General features: G+C 37.9%; 1 protein-coding gene across 4 annotated transcripts in view; it reads right to left on the reverse strand.

The window, feature by feature from the left end:
- pard3bb (par-3 family cell polarity regulator beta b) overlaps positions 1-25,150 on the reverse strand; it is a 303,484-nt gene that overhangs the window by 82,638 nt on the left and 195,696 nt on the right. For all 4 annotated transcript variants that reach the window (XM_056755104.1, XM_056755105.1, XM_056755103.1 and 1 more), the window contains one exon: positions 2,019-2,135. In XM_056755104.1, coding sequence (XP_056611082.1) covers positions 2,019-2,135 — 117 coding nt within the window. The remainder of the gene's footprint in view (positions 1-2,018; positions 2,136-25,150) is intronic.

Genomic DNA, 25,150 nt, shown 5'->3' on the forward strand with positions numbered 1-25,150 from the left:
TCGCTGTATGTGGATACCCGGAGCTGTACGATACTACGAATGAGCTGAACGAGTCTACGACGTTATTCAGCCTTCCATAGCACATAAGGCGCAGCTATCCACTCAACAAAAGCAATATCAGCCATTTCGCAATGAGACTGAAGCCGCCTGGCAAAAGCCCCTCCTATGACACGGATTCGCTTCTGTTGTGAAGTGAATTTCACTGAATTCCTTATTAGTACTTACTGCCTATATCCTACGTCAACCTTGATTAGAATTGATTCAATAAAAGACATGAAACGGCTTATTTAATTCATTCAAATAAAACATAAATAACTACTTAAATTATTAACTTATTAACTGACCAAAGTATACAAATGTGAAAAGGATATATTAAAGCATACATTTTAAAGTTTGACTTATCATTTTGATTTCGTTTCCACTATTGAATATTTTACACTGTATGTAGTTCAAGTACATCAGAAATAACTGTTATTAATTTACAGAAAAATTAGGAGTAATTGTTCAAGGAAAAAGTTAATAAATTACAGTGACTAATTACTTGGTAACTAGTTACAACCAACACTGCTGCCAAGAGTCCAGTAAAAACTCTTCAAGCACTAGTCGCGAGTATTTAAACGGTTACCACATAATACACATATTATAGCTAAAAAATATGTCTTAATGCAACTTTCACGTAACAGAATGGTGGTTGCTAAGGGAACGTAACGATACGTGTCGTATGGTGAATAAAGCACAGCAATTGACAATCAGAATTGAGGGCTTGAGTTACCCATTTTAATTCATTCGACGCCAGCCTCTTTAAAAAAAAAGTTCCCTATATACGCTAGGGTTTTTTTTATCATTTTCACCCAACTTTAATGGCTCACAGTAAATTTTCTGTAAAGAATATATGGACAAACATCACTCCGTAGATGTGGGTAGGTTTCTTCAAAAATGCATCATTTTGATTAAACAGCTGAGAAGCTGATTAAAGTTTTTTGTCAAAGATTCTGCAAAGATTACACTCAGAACAATCATTAAAAACTGATAAAACATATACGTTCTAGATTCTGGGATTGTTGGGATCTGGTGTGTAATAGCGCCACCTGCTGAAAAACAGTACTAACACTGACTGCCGTAAAAACTCGTCTTTGGCAGGGAACCGTTTTTTTTAAATGACGAGATAACTCGTCAATGGCGGTGAAAGAGTTAAGAGACAATCCATATGGAAGGAAGTCATTCAAAGTTTAAAAATGACTGCATATTTGGTTTGTATTTACGTGATGTTTTTAGCTCTTATAGTGTGTGCTACTTTTCAAACAACAGAGGATGTGTGCGTGTACGTTTTCTGCCAGAATGTTATGTAGACAGAACGAAATGCGATGGTGTTTTCTTCTGAATTGTGATATATAACCAAGCGTCTATCTTTTGGTCTATACAGCTAATTTTACGCTTCATGACAACTGTAATGAGGGTGAATATCTTTATAACTCACCTGTTTATCTTATATTAAGCCTTAAAATTAAGCAAATTAGGTGCGTGGCCACTTGAGTGACAAGTGCTTTCAGCAACCAGGCGTCTCGTCCCGCCTTTTTGCCCATTTTCGATTATCCAGTAGTGACAGGTTGCTAAAATGGAGATAGCCAGCCCCGCCCACTTTAAGCTTCAAAATAGCTCCTCAGAAACCTACTGTACTGGTGACGAAACGGACACTACGTCCCTGTTTTATACAGTCGGTGTGTATAACTTGGTGTAAAGGCTTCTGGAGGAAGCAAAATATAGGGAGGGGCTTAATTTTGACCTTTTGAATTGACTGGATTGTTGGAAGGCTGACCATTGTACAGTCAATATAATCCTGCCGTCAGACATACGTCATGAAAACAACATACATTAATTAATAATAAACTCTGCAATATTCTGGAAAAAATATAATTTTTGATTTCATGGTGACTTTAAACAGCAGTGCAGCTCTCCGGGTTCAAAATCACAATTCTCTGAATTGTCATGTAATGAGATGTTTGAGTCGTCAATCCCACCTTTCCCTCTCCTCCTTCATCCTCTCCAGCTCGTCCTCGCTCAGAATTTCTGACGTCTGCTTCTGTGCATTCGTTTTCATCTCCGTCTTTCCCTTTTCTTCTTTTTTCTTCCCAAATCTGAGAGACAGAGAGAATAAGAGAGAGAGGATAAGTGAAAAACAGGAGGAGTTTGCACAGAGAAACATCAGTGAGTGATCACTTTGTGCAAATGACGTTTATCCAGGAAAACAGACTGTGACTATCTAGAGTGCGCGAGTGTGTGTGTTTGTGTGTGTGTAGACTATAGTCTGGGGAGTTCCTAAATCACTGTAGGGGCCAGAGCATGTCAGTAGAGATCTTCTGTTAACATGCATCATTTCTGCACCAATGACTGAGTCCTGCACCCAGCTCCATTTTCTGCACTCACGGAAGGTCATTCCTCATGTGTGCCTGTGTATGAAAGCCACCGCCGCCCAGCCGAGCGCCATGGCATAGAGCTTCAACGCACTGTATCAATGTCACAGCGAGAGGAGGCTGTGGCCCCCAGCTACACAAACGCACACCGGGTTACGTCTCAAACCACACATGCACTGAGCTGAAGGAAAAACACACTTGAAGTACACACATAAACATCCCACATAAAAGGATGTCATATGTAGTTTGTTAGTTACACCCAAGTTGGGAAACAATGAATAAAAAACATATAAACAGCATTAGTAACAAGTGCTAAGGGCTGAATCAACTGGAATTTAACCCAAGCACAAAAAGACAGTGTTCAGATGTCAGTCTTTCCAGAGGGCACAGAGTGAATGTAAAACTAAAGTGGATGGGCAAAGCAGAGGTGATTCACACCTGTCTACACCTCAGCCATGCAGCTGTCTACACCTCCCTCTTTCATTCCACCTCCACCCTGATGCTCAGCGCTCAACAGGACGGATGATTCACCACCAGCCAGTGCCTCAGTCTTTCCTCTTGTTTTCAAACACAGTCCAACCAACAAATACTGCTGCCAAGTCACTGACTGACACTGCCACCAGAAAACGACAACAAACCCAGAAAAGTGTTACAATATCTGCATGAGTTTAGTTGACAAGAGTCTAAAGTATCTGCAGGATGCAGTTTAAACCTGCAAGTGGCTGTTAAAGAGAGAAAATGTAATAGCCATCAACATTTCTTTTAGGGTTTTTTTGGTTACTGCAATAAAGGGGTAAGTTTCGGTTAGTTTGACCGAATCAGTCTGTCAGTAACGCATCAACTGTTAAACACCATCTCATGTTCTTGTGGTCTTGTGGCTTGACACCTGTTATATTTAGCCTGATTCTGTAAGATCTAAAGTTACAACAACAAAAAACAATTCAGGTAAATGTTTGGTAAATTGTATTTATCTACATTTGAGTTAATGTTTACCAAACAAATCAAGCAAACACATGAAACAAATGAATATAAATAAATATAAAATAAATTGTGACATTATAGCCAAACACATACCACAAGTTACAGTAACTTTGGGCCAGGTCCATGCGTCTATATGAAATTATAAACTACTTCTGGAAATCTGAACAAATAAAGCTAATTTTTATTATGATTTGTTGTTATGTTAAAAAAAACATTGAATACCTATTATATACAAAAGTATTATATTAAGTATCATTTATATGTAAAAATCTATTCCGAGATTGTTTGATTCTTTAACTTAATAATACAAAAAACAACTTTTGGTTGATTTGGACGTGACATAAATTCGTGAGTCAGAGTAACTGGACTGATTCAAACAATAACTGAATAAGTTTTTGACTGAATAACCAGTGTAGAAGAGTCATTTGTCTGTGATTTGGATAGTACTGTTTACACTGTGTATGTTTGTTTTCCAAGACAATACAACAGAAAGATGTGTCATCTACTCATTGTTTTGTATTACAGTATTTAATTGAACCCAGTCTTCATCATCACAATAATTTCACACAGAAATCTGCGGAAAAAACAACAAGAATTTCTAGAACTATTGTAACCAAATGTGACACTGGACCGCAAAACTAGTCATAAGTCGCAAGGATATATTTGTAACAATAGCCTACAATACATTGTATGGGTCAAAATTACAGATTTTCTTTAATGATTTAATTTCTCTGAATCATTGAGATAAATAAGTAAAGATCATGTTCCATGAATATATTTGGTAAATTTCTTACTGTAAACATATCAAAACTTGAGTGGATGCAGCAAAATCGTGAACTAAAATTGGCAGGAAACACACCTACAAGCTTCACCCGCTGATGCACGCTCTTTGGGAATTACCCACTCAAGTTGGGTATCTATGTATAGCTTAGAAATTACGCTTTCGGGTTCATCTACTCTCCTCAACGTCATTAAAGCGGTAAGCCAAAAGAGCGTTAAAACAAACCTGTTTCTTCTTAGCAGCGGCCTGCTACAGCTCCTTTGATGGAAAACATTAAAGGGCGATTTTCTTAAAATTTGCTTCTTCAGATTCCAGATCTCAGATCTCAGACAAACCATAAATCAATGGAAGGCTTATTTATTCAAAATATACATTTTAATTTGAAAAAATTGATTGGTCAATTTGATATATTTTAAGGAACCAGTTCTCAATATAAACTGGTTCTCTGTTACCAACACTGTAGGTACGAGAGTGCATTATGCTAAACGGCACAGATGAGAAAAGACAAGCTATCCCACGTATCCCCCACACACACCCTCTCTCCTGTAAGTCCTCTGGCTGTGTATTTGTGTGTGGATGCAGCACTCTCATAACTTAATTACTGTATTTATCTTATTAGACTGCAGCTATTTAATGTTTGTGCTTTGGCATGCGCTTCCCGCACATCCATTCTGCTGCCTCATTAAGATCAGGCCCTGCGAGACCTGAACACCAAAACTCACAGTCACATTAACACGTAACATGCTGCTAATGCATTCTGACACAACATATATCAATACACTGCCTGTTAATAATTCATGACAATACAAAGTCTGCGCAGGCAAACGCGGTGATTCTGAACGTGTCAGAATCTTGCTTAGCTGGACACTTTTGACTATCGATGTAATGGTTATTGAACTCCGGGTCCTTTAAAATAAACACTATTAGAAAACTGTAGTTTTTAAATAACCCTAAAGACTTTAAGCAGCTTGTTCAGGTGTGGTTACAGTTAGAGAGTCCAAAGATATTACAAAATAACATAAACATGATACACCAATGCCATTGTCTTGAATAGGGAGGGAATGCAACGCTTAATCTGGTCATTCTAGCAAAGGAAGTCCCGCCTCCCAGTCAAAGAACCAATCGGCAATCAACAAAGCCTGACGATTCTCTGGGGCGGGGCTCTACACAGATGCTTGTGAGGCGCTTGCCAACCTGTGCGCATGCTCAGTAGCTGAAGCGACCTTGGAAATGGGATTTTATAGTCGGTTAAGTGTAGGAAATAAGAGTCATGGTACAGTTTATGTCGAGGTTTAACCATTTCATTTGTGACTTCAGAAAGACTGACTTGCTGTGACTGAATAGCTGCTCACATGTGTATCAAACATGGCCGCCGAGTGGCACGACCCGCCCAAAATGACTTTTTTGAGACCACTTATTCTTGTACCCCGACCCTCACGATTATTTACGAATCACTACGACACTACATCAAACACACTTAACCAAAACCAGGCTGATGTTGGGAAAGAGCTGTGTTGTTTAAAACCAGCCAATCAGAATGTAGCTTGTCATTTACAGAAAGCTTTTCGTATCTTAAGTTCCAAGCCTTGTGCTGATCCTAAATGTCTGCCGATTTTCGCAACCAGAAGTCGATCCATCAGAGACAGGCGTGCGCGTGTGAACACAACCTCTCTGTCTCAGCTATATGACAGAACGGCCGCTATCAAAGAGGAAGCCCAGCTGAGTCAAAAGCGGCACATGGATAAATAAAGGCAATAATTAGGCTGTCATAGGAGAGACCCTGGCACACTAGCTTCAGCTGTTCAGAGACACTTCAAACACAGGCTGTCACTTAACCACGCTCTGTACTTCGGGGGGAGTGGTCACGGTGCGAGGAATAGACAAATGTGTTAACCCTCATACACTCATGGTGGCAAATATGGCAAATTTCGACAAATTCATTTTTTCGACACGTTGTTAAACAAACAAGAGGAACGTTTTGATGAAGCATCGCTGTAAATATTATCTCAGAAATTTGCAAGGAATCATCACTGTTAAAAGTGATTCAGTAACTGATATTTTATCAGAACTACATGTCAAATTGTCTAGCGGGGAAGCCGATTGTTCCGCCATGTTAAATTCATCACACGACAGGGGGTGGAGACACACTGAGATGCCAAACTGTGCCGATCATTACCAAGAAATACATCACAGATCTGTTTCTCGGTACCAAACGTTCATTTCCTACACATCTAATTAAACTACCTGCTCTTATAGTTAAAGTCTAATGTCTTTCCCTCACATTTGCCCAGTAATTCTTTCCTCTTCTCATTTTCTGCTTTGCTTGGAATCTCTCGTCTCTCTCTCTCTTTCCAAGTGCTGTAGGCAAATCCATATCCTCTCAGGGTAACCTTTCCCGAGAGGGGAAAGACTTGCTTCACAGTTTAATCTTTACTTCTGAAGAGATGTGATGAGTGGAAAAGGTACTTTAACAACTTCTCTCACTCCGACCGTTGTGCAAACGCACATTCGCATACATACAGCAAAGTTTCAAATGTAGCTGGAGGGGTTAAGGGGTTTTAAGCAATGAAAACAATCATATGCATTAATAAAATATATATTCATTTCAGATAGATTTTGAAGAAACATTTGTATAGTTTTGCCTCAATGCACTCAAGTAACGATACTCTCAAAGTTTGGAAAAACCTGTTATGATAGAATGACTCCAGAATGTTTCATTTCCAAAGAAAACAAGAACATCCGATCCGAAAATATGAAGTCAATGCCATAAATGTGCTTTTTTGTTCTAACCATTGTTCAGAATACTAAATATTCCTTATTAATATTAGGCCTACAATGTTTCTACAAATTTCAAAACCTTTAAACAAACCATTAACTCTTTCAAATCCATGATTTCAACGTACTTTCAGAACTTGTGTACCACGAAATCACAGAAAACACAATAACACACACATGTGCGTGCACACACACACACATGCACACACACAGAGCCTCAATGTGCTGATAAAAGAGGACCCACAGGGCCCGACTGTGTGTGATCTGAATATGATGGTATGTGGGGTGAGAGGCAGTTCACATCCATCCAAGAAGGAAAGACAAAGACGGCAAGAGAAACATGAAAAAGCTGAAAATGCTTCAGGGTAAAACTCTACAGGCCACTTTCCCAGACACTGATTAAACCAAGTACTACAGTGAAAAGAATAATCACTGTTGGAAATGTTTCAGAATAATCCAGATCAGGAAAAAGAACAACTAACAGGGTGAAGTCTAAGAGCATGAGAGGCCACGGCTAAAGGAGAAGTTCCTCTAAAAATAATTCTGTCATCATTTACAACATTACTGCCGTTATAAATCTCTTTCTTACAATAAACACAAAAAGAGATTGTCTGAAGAATGTTCACACCAGTCATTTTCACAAGGCATATGCAAAACACCACAAAAGACTAAACATAAATTGTTAGGCGTCAAGATTATAAAAAGTGACTCTTAACTTGCTTCTCCACAAAAATGCACTGCAAAACGCATTTGACCTGCATTTTTTTTACAGTGAAGCATGAATATGATGTGCTCACGTGCTCATGAACAGGGTTGTGTGAATGCCGACCTTACAGAAAATTGTAATAACAGCCAAAAACATCTATAAAAACGTTCTATACAACCACTTATTCTTTGATCAAGAACTATCAAAATATTCAGGCGCAAAGGCTTATGGGTATTCATTCATTTCATTTTTTGCATGTTTAAGTGAATGGATTTTGTAGGTTAACAAGTTAAATGGACCAAGATTTTTATAGTTTATGGGGCCAAAACGCAAAAGTTGAAAAGAGCAGTGTGGAGACATTGGTGGCATCTAGTGGTGAGGTTTCAAATTGCAACCAATGGTTCACTCCACCCCTTTGCAGCACTATGGAGGCTGACACAAGACTAAGATGTCATCACATTTTCGCTTCTTTGCCGAAGGAGATAATGTCTTTATGAAACATGTTCTGTAGAGCAGTTGGTCCGTTTAGAGGTACTGTAGAAACAACATGCCGAATTCCATGCAAGGGGATGTAGCTAGAAATAGCTAATTTTAAGGTAATAAAAACATAACGCTTCATTATATAAGTTCTTTATACTTCTCTAAGGACATATTTATGTATATTATATGCCATTCCTGTCAATGCATCCTCCAAAAAACTACATACTTGACCTTTATGTAATGTTTAGTCATGACTACTTGATTTTTTAAGTGCAAACAATATATTCTGTGAAAATGGTCACCGATTTATTCGGTCTCCTCTTCCAACCCAAGAAGGTAAAAAAAGTTTTTAAGTGATACTAATGTTACAGAAGTGTCAGTTTTGGGTGAGCTACTGTTTTAATACAGAGATTGTTTTGATTCCTCGTGAGTGATAGCGAACAGAAGCTGTTTTGCAAGACACCTGCCGACCAGAGCAAAGCCATCTCCACTTTAATTATCTCTCCCTACTGCCGTTCCATATTCATTACGCTCTATTCCACCGAGACAAACACACATGCAGGAAAATACTTTCATGAACACATAAACAAACATAGGCAAAGAAAACACAAAGTCTAAAGACGCTACGAAATTAATAAGACACATTTATAATAATTGGTGAAATCACAACTTCAATTCATTTCTCACTCTCTTTTGTTTTCCTGTCCGTTTTGTTGGCACCGTCGTCATATTACAGCGGGATGCAAAACCCAAATAAGATTAGCTCCGGCTGAGGTGATGTCACCACTCTGACCTTTCCGACTGTCTGCCGTTCCCAACAGGGCACCGCTGAAATAATGAGACTCCGTTACCATGGCAGCTTAATAGGTGCCAGTTGTGGAAACTGAATGAGCCAATCAGAGCAGAGCAATGCTAAGTACCATCTTGCTGGCCTGAAAAATATCCACTTTAGCCAACGGACATTCCTGACGCGTCAGGCTGCTAATGCCCGAAAAGTGGGTGATGGGCTATTAAGAAACAGGTCTTTACCAAAGAAAGGCTTGGGGTGAAAGACAAAAAACACATTATACATATCAATACAATGGATAAATGATGAGAAGTCGTTGAAGGAGACCGAGCGTTCCGATTGGCAGACGAGTTTTTGAAGGAGACTGGGATGTTGAAACGGCCAATTAGCAGCTGATTCTGATGAATTCATTAGCATGTTCTCAGGTAATTAGAGGAAGCGGTTGAGGGAATACTAAATATTCAACAGGAGAGCAGACACAGCGACACACAGCTCGCCATGTTCCTCTGTAGAGTCTCATTAGCATAAACACACACACACTCACACAAGAGCCCATCTGCACTGCTGAGAGACTGTTTTATACACAGATATCAAAACTCACATCCAAAATAGCCTTTCCATTAAAAGAGGAAAGTAACAGGTAAACGGAACTCAACATACTGTATATAAACACACTTTGTGAGACATAAATTCTTCACCAAAACATTCTGTCAACATTTACTCACCCTCTTGTCAATTTAAACCTGTATGACTTTCTTGCTTCTGCAAAAACACAAATTAAAGAGCAAAAACTGTTCACACTCATTGACTTTTGTGTTCATACAGTAGCAAATGGGTACCACAGTTGTTCGGTTACCGACATTCTTCAAAATATCTTCTTATGTGTTCTACGGAAGTGAGAAAGTCATACAGGTTTGAAATGACAAGAGAACATTATGAGGGTGAACTATCCCTTTAAATATGTTTGTTTAATAAGATCTTGAAAGACTTCTCAAAAACAGGCTTCATAAATGCTTTTCTTATATCATACCACAGACACCAAAAAAGATATATATTTTCTTTAAATATTTTCCAGTCTTCTAGCGTCTGTGTTTAAATAAAGTTGAAATACTTGTACATTTTACCTAGATAGAAAATCGTAGTCGTATTTGAGAGACATGGGTGACTGGTGAGGAACATAATATTCACAGAATAACCTCCACAGGCTCTGGAGTTGAATGTTAAAGGAAGCCAACCCCCTCTGTCAGATAGTCACTGTAGGAGGGAATATATATAGATTTAAATAACTGGTCTCTTTCTTTACCCTACATAAAAAGGCCCTGAAAAGGTGCCAATGCACTACAGGCCAGCATGATAACAGTGCTTAAAACATAGAGGAGCAGGCCAGGTCTCGGGTTAATGGCACCCCTGGTACAGGGTTCGAGCGCACGGCTGGTGGGGGTTGAAAGGGCAGTGGGATGAGAAGTGGGATCCAAGATTGCCAGCCCATCTGTTCAGCTAACGCACATAGGCGAATAGCTAGAGAAAAGAGTGTGACATATCTGCAACAACCACTGCCACTGTGCCAGGATCGGCATCAGAGAGCAGGGACACTGTTAGACGACAAGAAATGGAGTGATGGAGAAATTCTGCATGAAGTGATGCACGACAATACATAAATTACAGAACTACATACACAGAGAGTACGCTGTTAAAACAGCAGCTTTAAGTACATAAGGGTGGCCTTTGTTCGACAGGATAGAGAAGAGAGAAAATCATTTGGGGTGAAAGAGTAGTTGAGAAAGGATAATGATCCAGGATTCTAGTCATATTGCGCAATATATCGGTGCGAATGGGTCTGACAAAAGCATTAATACGTCTTCAAACACTGACAATATCGGGTTTAAATAACCATGCGAAGCCTCAAAATTTTAAAGCACTTCTCTGTTTTTAGCATAGTTTTTCATATTCAGGTAAGTCAATTGTCACATCCATAACGGAATTGTCACATCCATAACCGTCCATATTCCTCATAAATGGGCACATAAATGTATATATTAATAATGTTATATATAACATAGCGTCTGGTTTGTACATCTAAATTCACAGAAATCCCACAAAGTACGTTGTGTCTCTAAAAACATGCGTTCTTTTTGTCACATCCATAACCCATGAATTATTGATCGTTTAAAAAAGAAATCTCGTACTTTTCTAATGTCTGGACTCTATCATCAGTGGTTTAGGAAAATATAAACAGACTCAATATATTGACAATAAATACATTCTCTGAGAATTTATATTTCAAGTTTTTACTAAAAATGTCAAATCCATAACACTGGAACTGCCCAAATATGGTCGTCACTACCAAAACTCAACCATTTTGTGCTCTGGTGCTCCTACAGGCGACACATGTTTGAACCCAACTAATGATTTCCTCTAGATTTATCTGTCCAATATGACAGAAGTCTAGAAAGTACAACAACGAAATTCTAAAAAATAAGGAATAAAATGGTTCTGAAACTGAAAGAGATCAGACAATATGTGTATGTAAAGCCAGGTGGACATGTCTCGCTCAGCTATAGGAAGTTCCACACATGTGCGCATCAATAGAGAAAAAGAATAAGAAGAAAGGAGAAAATCTGTTCTTCTAAAAGCCTCACACATATAGCCGTAGGGTATCGATGTGTTTGACTGGCATCGGGGGCCCAGAGGGGAGGTTACAGATGCCAGGGGCCACATTGACTGATGCGTGTGCGTCATTGAGACCACAAAAGGCCCAATTTTGCTCACTTCATACTCCACCAATCATTTACATCTAATGGTTCCATAATTACATCACAATTAATTACATGTGAAGTCTTTACTCAAGCCGCTGCTCTGTTACAATGTGTAATATACCGACAACAAAAAATACACAATACACATGGAAAATGCGAATCAGGATGTGTTAAGGTATTCTTGAAATATCAGCAGGACTTGCTTATTTTGTGATTTCGAGTCATTTTACACTTCAATAGCAGATTCCATGCCTGTTTTTGACAGTAATGTGGGCCACTTGTGTTCACACAGCCAGAAAGACCCCCAGGGCACATGAGCGGGGAAAAAACAACAACAACAAAGAGACTGGAGAGTCTGGGACTTGACCTGGATTACACACACACAGCGTGTCGCCATTCATTAATTCCTGTAGTTTTTGATTGTTAGTACAGCATGGCGTCTTAATCAGTCACCGTTCCACGCTTGTCTGAATTTTAACACTCCAATCAGACCAAGTCAGTTTTTGGCAGCAACAAAACAAACCACATATGGCTCGTTCAATGTGTGTGTATTGGTGATGCACTTCCATGAAACATAATGTTCATTTTCTACTGCGACTTCATCCGTTAAACTATGGGTCTTTTTATAGTTTTATTGGTAGATTTTGTCGTAAAGTGCATCATGAGAAGATAGATGACAGAAACAATGGGAATATTTTGTTTGTATCAGAAAAAAGACAAATTTGATCCCATGCCTTCCAGCCCATTTTAGGTAATGAACATTGTGTGTACATCTTTCATAGAACTGTACATTTCTTAAATAAAATTTAGCAACGCAGTTGTTTCTCTAAGGAAGGAAGAATTACACAAAATTTTTCAATATGAGTAATCACCCTTGATATTATTGTTACTTTTGCTGGGTTTTTACAATATTATAACATGCTGTCTTTGCGTAAAATAATATCACGGTTACTGATGCTGCGGCTGTGAAAAGTGTAATTATACTTAATTGTATTTTTTTTACATTTTTTACACAATTTTAACGTATTTTCTGATGCCCCGGCTACCGTACTTAAGTAACAACGAAAAAAATTGTCTTTGCAGTTAATAATATCACGGTTACTGACGCACTGCCAAAAATCACAATTTTACGGTTTTTACTTTTCAGAATTTTAACGATTTTTTTTATACAGTAAAAATGTCAAATTACAAAGACAAGTGCAAATTTACAAGAAAAACATAACTTTTTTTGGTTCCCCAACTGCCAGAATATTATAGTTTTTACAGTTTTACAGGCAGGTTTATTTACAAAATTATACTATTCGAAGAATCAACACAAGCAACAACGAAATAGTTACTATCAATAATGAAAAGTTAAAATGACAATAAACCTAAATAATTTGCAATAATATCACAGCATGTTGTTGAGGTCTTTTCTTTTTTAAAGCATTCTTCTACTCTTTGTTTTAGCCGTAAATCTATTGGCTGCTTAACTGCCACATATCCAGAGGATAAAACAGAATTATCGATGTTAATTTCCTGTGTTGATCCGACAGGTAAGTGCACCCTCATGCAGAAAGATCAAAGGCCGGGCCTTCAAGTCTTTAACCAGATGGACTTTCTGCACAGGACTGAAAGCGACCCTTCAAAGCCAAATCCATTCTCTCTAAACTCTCCACTACACCGGGAAAAAGCGAGAAAGATCAACTCCTCCCTGAAATTGATCCCATAAAACATTGCTATGGACACAATTGAAAACATATGGAAGTTGAAGATCTATATGCTGACCATGCACTCTTTCTCTTTGTCCGTTTCCCTTAAAGAAGTGCTTAACCTTTTGTGGGAATGATCCCGGGTGAGATTTGCTTTGAGCATCTGGGGTGAGTAATGACGGAGGAAGTCAATCAATAGCGCTTTGCCTGACGAATGCCATTCAGGGTGTAATTGCATGCGGTTTCTTTTCCTCCAATGGAACATAACTGACCCTTTCATCTCTTCACCTTTTAGTAGACTCCACCATTTTGGTCTTTGTCTAACCTCTTACGACTCCAAACCAAGTCTATTACGTGACTGGTGCTTGAACGGACATAATGAACTATGGACATGCACGTGACCTTCAAACTTTAACAAGCGCAGCGATTTGAGTACGTCAAGGACCGTCGACCACAACCCCAAAGGCTGGTTTGTTTTCTCGAGGTGTGAACACGGCCATGTGGTGACATATCTGATACATCTGCACCAGCTGTCTCCAGCACGACTGCCTGTTCTTTTGACGCCAAACCTCCCACCGCAATAGCACCAGCCATATCGCACGAATACATTATCGCCTTTCACCACGTCGACGAGCTTCGTCGCACCTCAACCAAGAATCTTGCTAATTATGTACAGAGACTCAACGGTGTCTGTCCTGAACGCTGTTGAGGACAACTGCACATTAAAATGGATGTCAGGGGCTGGCAACGTTCAAGCACTTTAACAAGGCAATGTTGTTCGGCTCTGGCTGACCAGATCTTGAGCCGTAGAGTTGATGGAAGACAATCTGCTCACGGTACGGAAGACGCACAGAGGGAGAACAGACGGGAGGTGTAGGAAACACTCGTCTGAATCCGTACAGGGGGTGGATGAAGCAGAAGGAAGCAGGGATGGATGAACACTGGAACAGACTGGCGAGCAGAACGGTCTCCCCCCTGCTCAGAGCTCTGGCTCTTGGTCACCACAAATCCTCTTTGTCGGACAGAACTTCAGAGGAACTTTCCTCCATCTTTTGCTCACAGATTTCTTCATTTCAGAGGAAAAAAAGTCCAATATGTAATACCACCCTCTGTCCAAAACAGAAGTCATTCAGACGGTTCAATCTAGAGGCACATTTCTCAACTATGTTTTAAGACACAAAACATGCTCCTAACATACTTTAATGATCCTAACAAATCCTAACAAAATGGCAAACAGTAACTGTGGTGCCAAACCTTTTTAATCTGTTTTTAACACACATAAAACCACTAATCTAACAAGCAACATTTGGTATAAAAAGTCCTAAAATGGACCATTTCAAATGTAATACATGTTTCTACACAACCTTGGCTATGGCAGAATTTCCTCTGGCCATACAACGACATTCCAAACCAACGGAACCATTAATTATACCACATCATATCCAAACAAAACGTGTACAAGAATCAAGGAAACTGAAAGAATGCACGAACATGAACAGAGATTTACAGATAACAGACCCTGCTCTCATATCGTTTAAAATGTGATATTTAAAGCTCTAATTTGGCAGCAAAAGAGCGACTCCTACAAATGATATACCAAACTATCTGCCATTTATACTGTGTGTGACAATCGCTTCAAACCCACAGCCAGATGTTGTCATAACAACCACCAACGACGTGTATGAATCTAAAATATACGCTAAACATTACATGAAATTAACAGCAAACACGATTAAATATCAAAACATATCATACCTTGTGGCAGTGCAGTTTATTGCAGTTTAGTAGCAGCGAGGTTGAAGCAGTGCAAAATCCGTGACATCCACATGAAAAACAGGTAATCCAAAAAGACGCGCAGATATTTAGTGCAATGAACACTGGCACATGTAGCACATTATTTTTTGCACAGATAACGGAACAAATTATTTGTATTATTCATCTTGCAATATTTATACATCTGGCTTAGGCAGATGAGATTGTTAAAATAATAATTGCCAATTTATTGACATATGTCTACATTAAAGACCTCACTACCACCTTACCTTAACATACACTTTATTATTAAACACCTGGCATATTTTCAATAGTCTCTTCATTTTGTGAAAAATGAATGCCTGCATGATTTAAAACGTGATGAGAACATGTAGACAATCGAAAGGTGGTTTTGAATCTGCATTGCGATAGTGTCAAAATGACTAGCCACGCATCTCGACGCTTGACGCTGTCGGTGAGTGAGTGTGGTTTTCACACTATAAAATACACATGCTTCCGAAGACCATGCAAGGAATAAACAGCAGTCTAAAATAATTTGAGTATCTTTAATGAGCATCATTATGCTCACGCTGTTTCCACCGTTTTGTCTGAATGCTGGGGTGTGCTGCTATACTCTGCCATACGCAAACGCCGCCCCTGTGTACGAGTGAATTAACACATTATAAACCAATTTTATCTTATCATATGAGCACGCACTCTTAATCATTTCTGTTGGTGACTATTCATATTTTTAGCAAATATTTAGTCAATGAAAAATGAAAACTTTGACAACAGTGTTTGTTAAAAATAATTACCTAAAACGTATGACATGTTGGATGTGATGCACCGATACCGGGCCTGGTCCCAAGCTCCTGATACCGATACCAAAAGACCGATACCTCATGTGACATAACTAACAGAAAATTGTTGTGAAATTTGCTTTCAAAGTTTGTGAAAAGCACTTCTATTCTATTTTTATTAGTCTCACTGTACTGTGTAAAGGTACAGGCCTCGGTATCAGTGAGTACTAGAAAAAGAATATCGGTACTCATACTCCGTCTTTAAAAAAAGGTATAGGTGCACCAATAGATATTAGTAGGGCATCTTAAATATTTTGGACATACAAGGCACAATAATATTTGTGAACAGTCGTCTTCATGCAATTATTGTTAAAACTTTAATATACTACGATCAACCTTAGCTAAAACTCAAAACATTAACATATGTCTGTCCAAAATAACAAAAAGGTCTAAGATCTGTAAGGTTAACACATTATATCAGCTAAAATACAATGTTAAAATACGTACATTTATTGAATTTAACTGTCTCTAAAAATGTACACGTCATGTGTAAAGTAACATGGAGCTATGTTTATTATATGCAGGCTTTTTCTGGCACCCCAGTCGTTGGAAAATGACTGTTTTTACAATGTATTCATGTGATACTTTCAATTTCCTCTGAATTTACATTTTACCCCACGTGAATAAAATTAGAAATTGTGAATAGATAGATAAATCTTGAATTAATCTGAATACGTGGCTTTCCTTTGCCTGAGTGATGTCCAGTAAAAAAAGATTTTCTGCACAGCTTTGGCATATAATAAGAAACTGCGATACAGTACACAAAGCAACAACCCCTTTATGACGGTGAGATGCGTTTCAGAACAATCATAATGCTTCAAGTCCTCTCTCCAGACTCTGAGCATATGGTCAGTGCCATAGGCCTAATACATGGTGTAGGTGAAGGTAAAACCTGTGAGGTCTAATCATACACATGGCCCAACAGTAATCTGTCGTGTTCATTAGCGCTCGCCGTGCAGATCATTAGCTTTACCCACAGAGCACCGTAATGGCAGAAATTACACCATCATCCCCAGCTATAATCATCCCACTTTCCACAGCCATTAAAACAAGCAAAGAAAACCCACTGCCTTCAGAGACTGAAAAAACAGCAACACCACACATGAAAGCCATTTTGCTAGAGCTCGGATTTATGAAATGTCTACAACCTTTTCTATATTGCCCTTAATGGCGATCTGCTTCGTAAATCACAAAGTGTATGGTAGAAAAGAAGCAAAATAATATTATGAAATTAGATTTTGCTAATAGATGTCTCAAAAACCTTGTTACTCTCCAACTTTTTGATTTAGTAAGTCTATAAGGCATGTGAGGTACCTGACCTCCATATTTTTATTGGCTCCATTATCTTGTTTTGAAGTAACACAGTGAAATGGCCAAACTGAGACCGATATATCATTAGTCCCTGTGTGACCGTTGACCTCCGCAGATGTACAACTCATGTAGTTCCTGTTGGTCTGTACTTTAAACATGAAAAATAAGATGATTTTAAGAGATGAATGAAAGGAGCTCAGATACTCGTTCTGTAAGGGTTAAACACAGGAAATCCATCTTTACTGTTTATACGGAAAACGGAAACACCTGAGACGTCTAGTCTCTCATTTTATCTGACTAAAAGGAGTTCCACCCTCCGAGTAAGAAGAGATTTCTGGAGGTATAGATACAGATTTTTAAAGTCATCATGAAACGGAAGCTGGGATTGACTTTTTATCCATATCATGACGTTTATCCGAGCCTCTTATTTTTCCTAAATTACGTTCGATTCTTTCCCAAATTCCATTTTTTTCCATTTAAACTTTTCTGGATTGTGCGTTTTCCGTCTATAACTATGCAGTGGTAATATATTTTCCAACAAAAACTTCAGTACACAATAGTATTCACTTACAAACTATATAAAAAATATGAAGGTATGTTTGGTGCGAAAAACACTTTTGATTTCAGATTCTCGTGTCTATTAACTTACACCTCTAACTAAAATCGTAAAGCTTCAATTTGTGACGTTATTCATATAACAATTTGAATTTTGTAAGAGGTTCAGAGCTACTTTCTGGTTAAGAAATAATACATTTGCCCGATTCCGTGCCATTCCGTGTTATACAGCAAATTCTGCTTTTATACCCAGATTCCATGATTTTATCTGCATTTACCACAAAGCAGAAACCATAAGGACTAAGGCTTTCAGATATCTTAAAGGACATTAAAGGAATAGTTCACTTTATAAATAAATGTTCATGATAATTTACTCACCCCCATGTCATCCAAGATGTTTATGTATTTGTTTCTTTAGTCGAAAAGAAATTAAGGTTTTTGATGAAACATTACAGGATGTTTCTCCATATAGTGGACTTCAATGGACTCCAAATGGTTGAAGGTCAAAATGACAGTTTCAGTGCAGCTTCAAAGGGCTTTAAACCATACCAGACAATGAATAAAGGTCTTATCTAGTGAAAAAAAAAAGTATATGCTTTATTAACGTAAATTGTATTTCGCCATGCTCTGTTCTGCGATTCACGTTCATGACTTCACATAATACGTAATTACATTGAAAAGATCGCACTTGACCTTAATTTCTTTTAGATTAAAGAAAAAAATATATATCTTGGATGACATGGAGGTGAGTAAATTATCATGAAAATTATTTTTGAAAGCGAACTCCTCCTTTATGTGCTTATCCTCACTGAGCTTTTAATTTCCTGACAGTAAGTAATACTGGATGTTGTTTACAAGTAGGATGTCAGACACATCTAGAGAGGTCCAATTTAGGCCCTAATATTACAATTTAACGCAGCTCTGACTGATGATGTAAAGAAATGTCAAAGAAGAAAACAAGTGCACATTTCTGAAAATCTTTTCTAGCTCATGATGTCTACCGAGTTAAGATTGATCCAGCACCAACAAGTAAACTATTTTCTGCCTAACAACATTGAAATTCGCAGGAATAACAAGAAACGACAAGTGCAGTTTGGAGCCTATAAAACAGTCTGTACAGCGCACACATTATAGAAACTGAGTCCCGGGTCCATCCTCACATAAATGAGTGTGATGTTATCAAATAAAGGCTGGTCCTGACAGAGTTTGTGGTATCATGAAGTGTTGTGTTGCAGTGGAGTCTGTAGGACTGTGTGTATGTGTACAGCGGGTGGGGACAGCGAGCATGAACACATGCTTTATTTACTCTCAACTCAACAGGTCTGAATTGAATTCTGATCAATGGCTCCACAAGGGCTGTAAATATATAAATGATATATATCACAAACCGTCTACGTGCTGCACATCATTCCTATGACAGACAGCGAGTGAGAGAGAGAGAGAGAGAGAGAGAGAGCTTTAGAGAATATGAGAAGAAAGCAATTTACAGCTTTTTTGCTTGCAACTGGAAATGAAGTACAACAGGAAAATATGAAGAACCAAAAAGGGCTATTTTCTACACTTGACTTCCCACCCTCATATTACACTTAGCTCTGACACATACTCTACACAAGTACTTAAACATACACACTTCCAGTGAGGCAAGCTCGGTTACGTGTAGTGTTTAATTCTGAAATGTGTCAGAATGCAATTCAGACAATGCGAAGAGCGGTCTTAAAGGTCTACTCCAACCAAAAATGACAATTCTGTCATCATTTACTCACCCTCAAGATGTTCCAAACATGTGTACATTTATTCGTCCTGATGAACACAAAGAAATATATTTAGATTAAGTTGCCCTAGAACACTTTGCTTTCCTACATTCTTCAAAATATCTCATTTCGTGTTCAAGAGAACAAAAATAAGATAGGATATTTTTTCCTACTGTTGTGTACAATGATGTCCCGGAAATGCCAGTTGCTTACATTATTCCAAATATTTTTCTTTGTGGATATCAGAAGCAAGAATTGTATACAGGCTTGGAACTTGAGGGGGAGTAAATGTTGACAACATTTTCATTTTTAGCTAGTGTATACCTTTAAAGGGTCTCGTATCATCAATGACGTTGAATCTCATTTTATCTCACTTATCATTTGACTAGTCGTCATATCTTGATGCATGTAGATAACAACTTGGTCATAAGACATGCAAGAACTAATGAGATTCAATTCTCAACATTCAAGAAATTGGGACTCCCATCGTAGCACATTACATCCAAGGAACGACCAAACGTATAACAATTCAATGTCAGACCATACATCACACAATACCCACTGTCTACAGTCATTTAACAATTTCCAGAAAGAAAAACAGGACTTTTCAAGAAGATCTTACCGCTCCTATAGTATCTAACAGCTTCTATTCATATCCGCCATGTTCTCCCTGATGATTGTTACCTTTCAGAGACAAGCAACCTGCCACATCTCCGCTCTTTAATGTAATCAAAAGCAGGAACAGAGCCGTAATGAAAAAGAGGATAAGATGGAACAAGAGCCTTAGCACAGAGGTGCTACTGACGAACAATAAAATGAAATGAATTCAGCGGCGGGACACATGGAGCCAATCACACATTCATGCCATTTTCTATTCATCCAATCATCTTAATCGGGACATTGCATCTTGGGAATCAAAGGCGAGATTATTGAACTTCCATTAAAGTGGTCTTTCAGTGATTCATATGGAGATGCGGAGAGAACAGAAAAGGTGGGTTAGCTACTGTATGCCTCGGCTCGAACCGCACACATGAGCCACCTGGTGATAACCGTTACCATGGAGAACTGAAGACTGAGAAGACCATAACCTTTCTAAGAAATAAACCTATCTTCAGATCACTGTACTCGTAAAGGTGAGGTGGGCGCCGGAGTGGAGGCTGTTTCAATGGATGACTGACAAGGGGCTGGTTTTGTGTGTCTGGTACTGAGTCAAGGTGGGATTTGGGTGAAGGAAGCTGGTCCTCCATTTGAATTCTAGACGTCATGATAAAGAAAAGTATTTGGACACTCTAAGACACCAGTCACACTTACAAATATATTCATTTTATGGCATTAAAATGTATAAAATGGCATTACATTTTCATAATTTATAGTACTTTAAAGTCTTTATTTTGAACAGCATACGAGTATGTACTTTTATAACATTTAAATGTATGAAAGATTTCAGGCAATCTTTATGCTAGTGTATTAATAAACCAGATAAATGGTTTTGAAAAAAAGACTAAAACTATTTTTGACTCATATTGCACTTGTTAGATTTTTGTCCAATCCAATGTTTTTATAGAATGTCACTCTCCCAAAAACTAGAGAGTCATAAAAAATATTTATGACTAACAATGCTCATTTTAGATTTTTGTCCAATCAAAATGCTTCCCCCCCCAAAAAACGGCCAAAAATATTGATGACCAATCAAATGCTTTACTAGAATGTCCCTCCCCAAAAACAGCCAAAAATATTGAAGACTAATATTGCAAATCTTAGATTTTTGTCCAATCAAACGTTTTTATAGAATGTCCCTCCCCAAAAACAGCCAAAAATATTGAAGATTAATATTGCAAATCTTAGATTTTTGTCCAATCAGATGCTTTTCTAGAATGTCCCTCCCCGAAAACAGCCATAAATATTGAAGACTAATATTGCAAATCTTAGATTTTTGTCCAATAAAACGCTGTCCTAGAATGTCCCTCCCCAAAACAGCAAAAAAATATTGAAGATTAATATTGCAAATCTTAGATTTTTGTCCAATCAAATCGTTTCGAGAAGGGGAATGTCCCTTTCCAAAATACCACCAAAGCTGTGACGCAAGTAAAGCGTATAACCAAAATATACAGTATGTCTAGTTTTGTTTTCTTGTCTTGCTTCCCACCCAATGGATGTTAAGGATTTTGCTGATGAGTGTCAGACTTTCTTGTTGACTTCAAACAAACAAATACACAGCAGGAAACATTAGAAAATGTGTTAATTGAGTAAAAGCGAGAGAGCGAGAGAGGGATGAGGGAAAAAGGGAGCTGTTGCTCTGTCAGCAGGTCTGTGAGGGAGGGACGAGGTAAGTTGCACCATCTGTGATTCTGACACTTGCTGCAGAGGCTTTTAGAGGCCATTAGCACACACACACTAAGGGTCACACGCTAGTGCTTTCTTTCTCACACACACATTTAAGTAGATGCATAAACACTCAAGTATATGTACACAAGTGCAAACATGCATATACACACATGTACTGAAGTTCCAGTCCAACACAACATTGATTTAAACATAGTCCAGTAAATGGAACAGTTCATCCAAAAAAATGTTTTTGTCATTATTTACAAATTCTTGTGTCGTTTCAAAGTCATGTGACCTTCTTTCATCATCATCATCATCATCATCATTTACTTCCCCTCAAGTTGTTCCAAACCTGATTAAATGTCTTTGTTCGGATGAACACAAAGAAAGATATTTGGAAGAATGTTAGCAACTGACATCTCTGGGATACCATTGACTACCATAGTAATCTGCTAACATTCTTCCAAATATCTTTCTTTGTGTTCAACAGAACAAAGAAATGTTTACAGGTCTGTATCAACTTGAGGGGGAGTAAATGATGAAAGAATGTTCATTTTTGGGTGGAGTATCCCTTCAAGCTGTGATATCCCATACAGCCTTTGATAAAAAAATCCAAGATGAACTTTTTGGTTGTAAAAGAGCTGATAATCGTCCTTAAAAGAGCAACTATCGTGACAAATATGGTTGAGTTTGCGGGAAGGCAAACATGTCAAGGAAGAGAAGGAGAAGACAGAGGCAGAAGAGATGACAGCTGGTGACAGGACGGAGACGCTCCAGTCGCTGTTAATGGTGCCAGAAGAGAACAGAACATTTGTTCTCACTGATCTCCTTTACATAAACATCAGCTGGGAGAACAGCGCTATCATTACACACACGACAACAACTTTCTCTCACACAAATTGTCATACCAACCCTTGAATCCATCAACATCCTTCACTTCTCACGGTTTGCAGCTCACACGACATTTCCATAGAGCACTGCCTTCCAAACTATTTATCAAACACGACTGACCTACACGACACATTGGACATCTGTTACCTTACAAGGGAAAGCTTAAAACCACATTCCTACCCTTTAATGGGAGACGGTCGTATGTTTGGTCGCAGTTTTAAATGTGTGCCAAGAAGCTTTGAGGAACTGCAATTTTGCTGAATTGCTCCAGATTAAGGTTAATTATGTCATATTTCATTTCTGATAAAACGTGGCAGCGCAGATCAGATAAAAGGTCTATCACAAAGAAATCTGGAAGTCTTTAGCATCGTGTAGTTTCACTGATGTTTGCGAAATGGCTTAATATGCGTGTTAAGATTAAGGTTCAAAGGTTTGAAAAATGTGGGTTGTTCTCAAAGCGAAGTCACGGGATGCCATATTTACAGCAAGGCTTTTTAAACACAGATCTTCAGGTTTTCTGTCATTGCGTCCGAAATCGCATACTATGACAGTATATACTAAATTATGTGATGGACCTACTTTACGAATTCTTTTAACTTAATTCGCAATCAATCAATTCCAAAATGAATGTTAGTTTATATAATGTGTGTGCTGTGTTTTATGTTAATATAAATCAACAAACATACAGTATACACACTCTTAAAACATCACATATTCTGCTCAGTTAAGGAACACATCTTTGTGTTATTTATGCTGGTGGTTTTTAAACTGGGGGCCCCAAGGATTCAGGGGGCCACAGATTGTGTGGCATTTTATGAAATATAGACATTTATCATAGATTTTACACAATCAAACATCAGAAAAAATAAGACCTCCGACCAAAAGAATTGGTGTTCCAGCATTGTATTATTGAATACAGTTTTTGTTTGAATAAAATTCTAAATTTATGATACAAGTCTCTATGTGGGGGTGCGCAAAGCAATGCAAAGGGGGCCTTACTGCAAAATAGTTTGAGAACCATCACATTTTTGTGTTTCTTTTAACAAATTTGTGTTGTCCCTTTCATTTATTTTACACAAATCAACAAATAATGTGTTAAACAGCTCAACACAAACATTTTGATACTATTAACTAGTGGTGGGCATAGATTATTTTTTTAAAATCTAGATTAATCTAGATTAAAATGGCTCATTTGAATTCTGCCGAAGGCATTCAGAATATGTGTGCTACCCAAATAATGACTAAAAGTAAGTCTTTGAGAACGGGTTTCTCAAGCCAGGTGGCGCATGTTACACGTCACGTTTGATGCGGTAATTTCACAGTAACGTTATGTTGTGTTCAGACCAAACGCGAATGGCGCGTCAAGCGCGAGTGATTTACATGTTAAGTCAATGCAAAGACGCGATAGACCTACTTGCGGCGCGAATCGCACGAATGAAGCAAATTGAGAGTTGAAAAATCTCGTTCTCGCCGGTACAGTGCAATTCAGCTAGGTATACATCCGCGCTAAAATATCAAGGTGAAAGTCATCATAGCTTGCGTAGTATAGACCCAGCTCCCAACCCAACTTTGAGAATAGATTAACGGCCCACCATTAACACATCCATTTTGGAAGTGTGTATATACAGTCAAAACAAAAATTATTCAGACACCAGACATCATTTCTGCCATTTTTTTTGTAGTGGCTACAGGACACTGTAGTTCATGTATGTAAATGATGATAGCAAAATAATCTGTAAAATTTGACATATTATACCCTAAATTATTCAGTGGACTACCAGTAAAATAAAATAAAATATAAGACACTTTGAACTCACTTTTGAAAAAAGTTTTTTTTTTATTGCTAATCCGACCTTTTTACACCAGAGACTAAACAAAATTATGCACTGCTTCATAAAGCCTACATTTTTCATGATTAATCAATTCGAAAGCACTAATAAATAAAATTTTATCAATATAATTTATTAACTATTCATATTTTTTTATTTAAAAAATAGTAACACTTTGCTTTAAGCATGTATGCATAATGCATTATTAAAGTGCTTTAATGTAATTATTATGCCTTGTTATGCTCATTATAATGCATTGTGATGTCTTTCGAATAATATTAACTACAGTTAATACATATTAACTGTTGCACACTGAGAAATAAAGTAGAACAGCCAAAAATCTCTCTCATACTGTTTTCTGCTACATAACATGCATTATACTTTAGGGAAGTAGGCGAAATACACACTTAAAGGGATAATTCACCTAAAAATTAAAAGTCTGTCATCATTTACTCACTTCTGAGTTGATCCAAATATGTACACATTTCTTTGTTCTGATCAACACAGA

The sequence above is a fragment of the Triplophysa dalaica genome, chromosome 8 (assembly GCF_015846415.1).
Source record: "Triplophysa dalaica isolate WHDGS20190420 chromosome 8, ASM1584641v1, whole genome shotgun sequence".
Taxonomy (NCBI): Eukaryota; Metazoa; Chordata; class Actinopteri; order Cypriniformes; family Nemacheilidae; genus Triplophysa; species Triplophysa dalaica.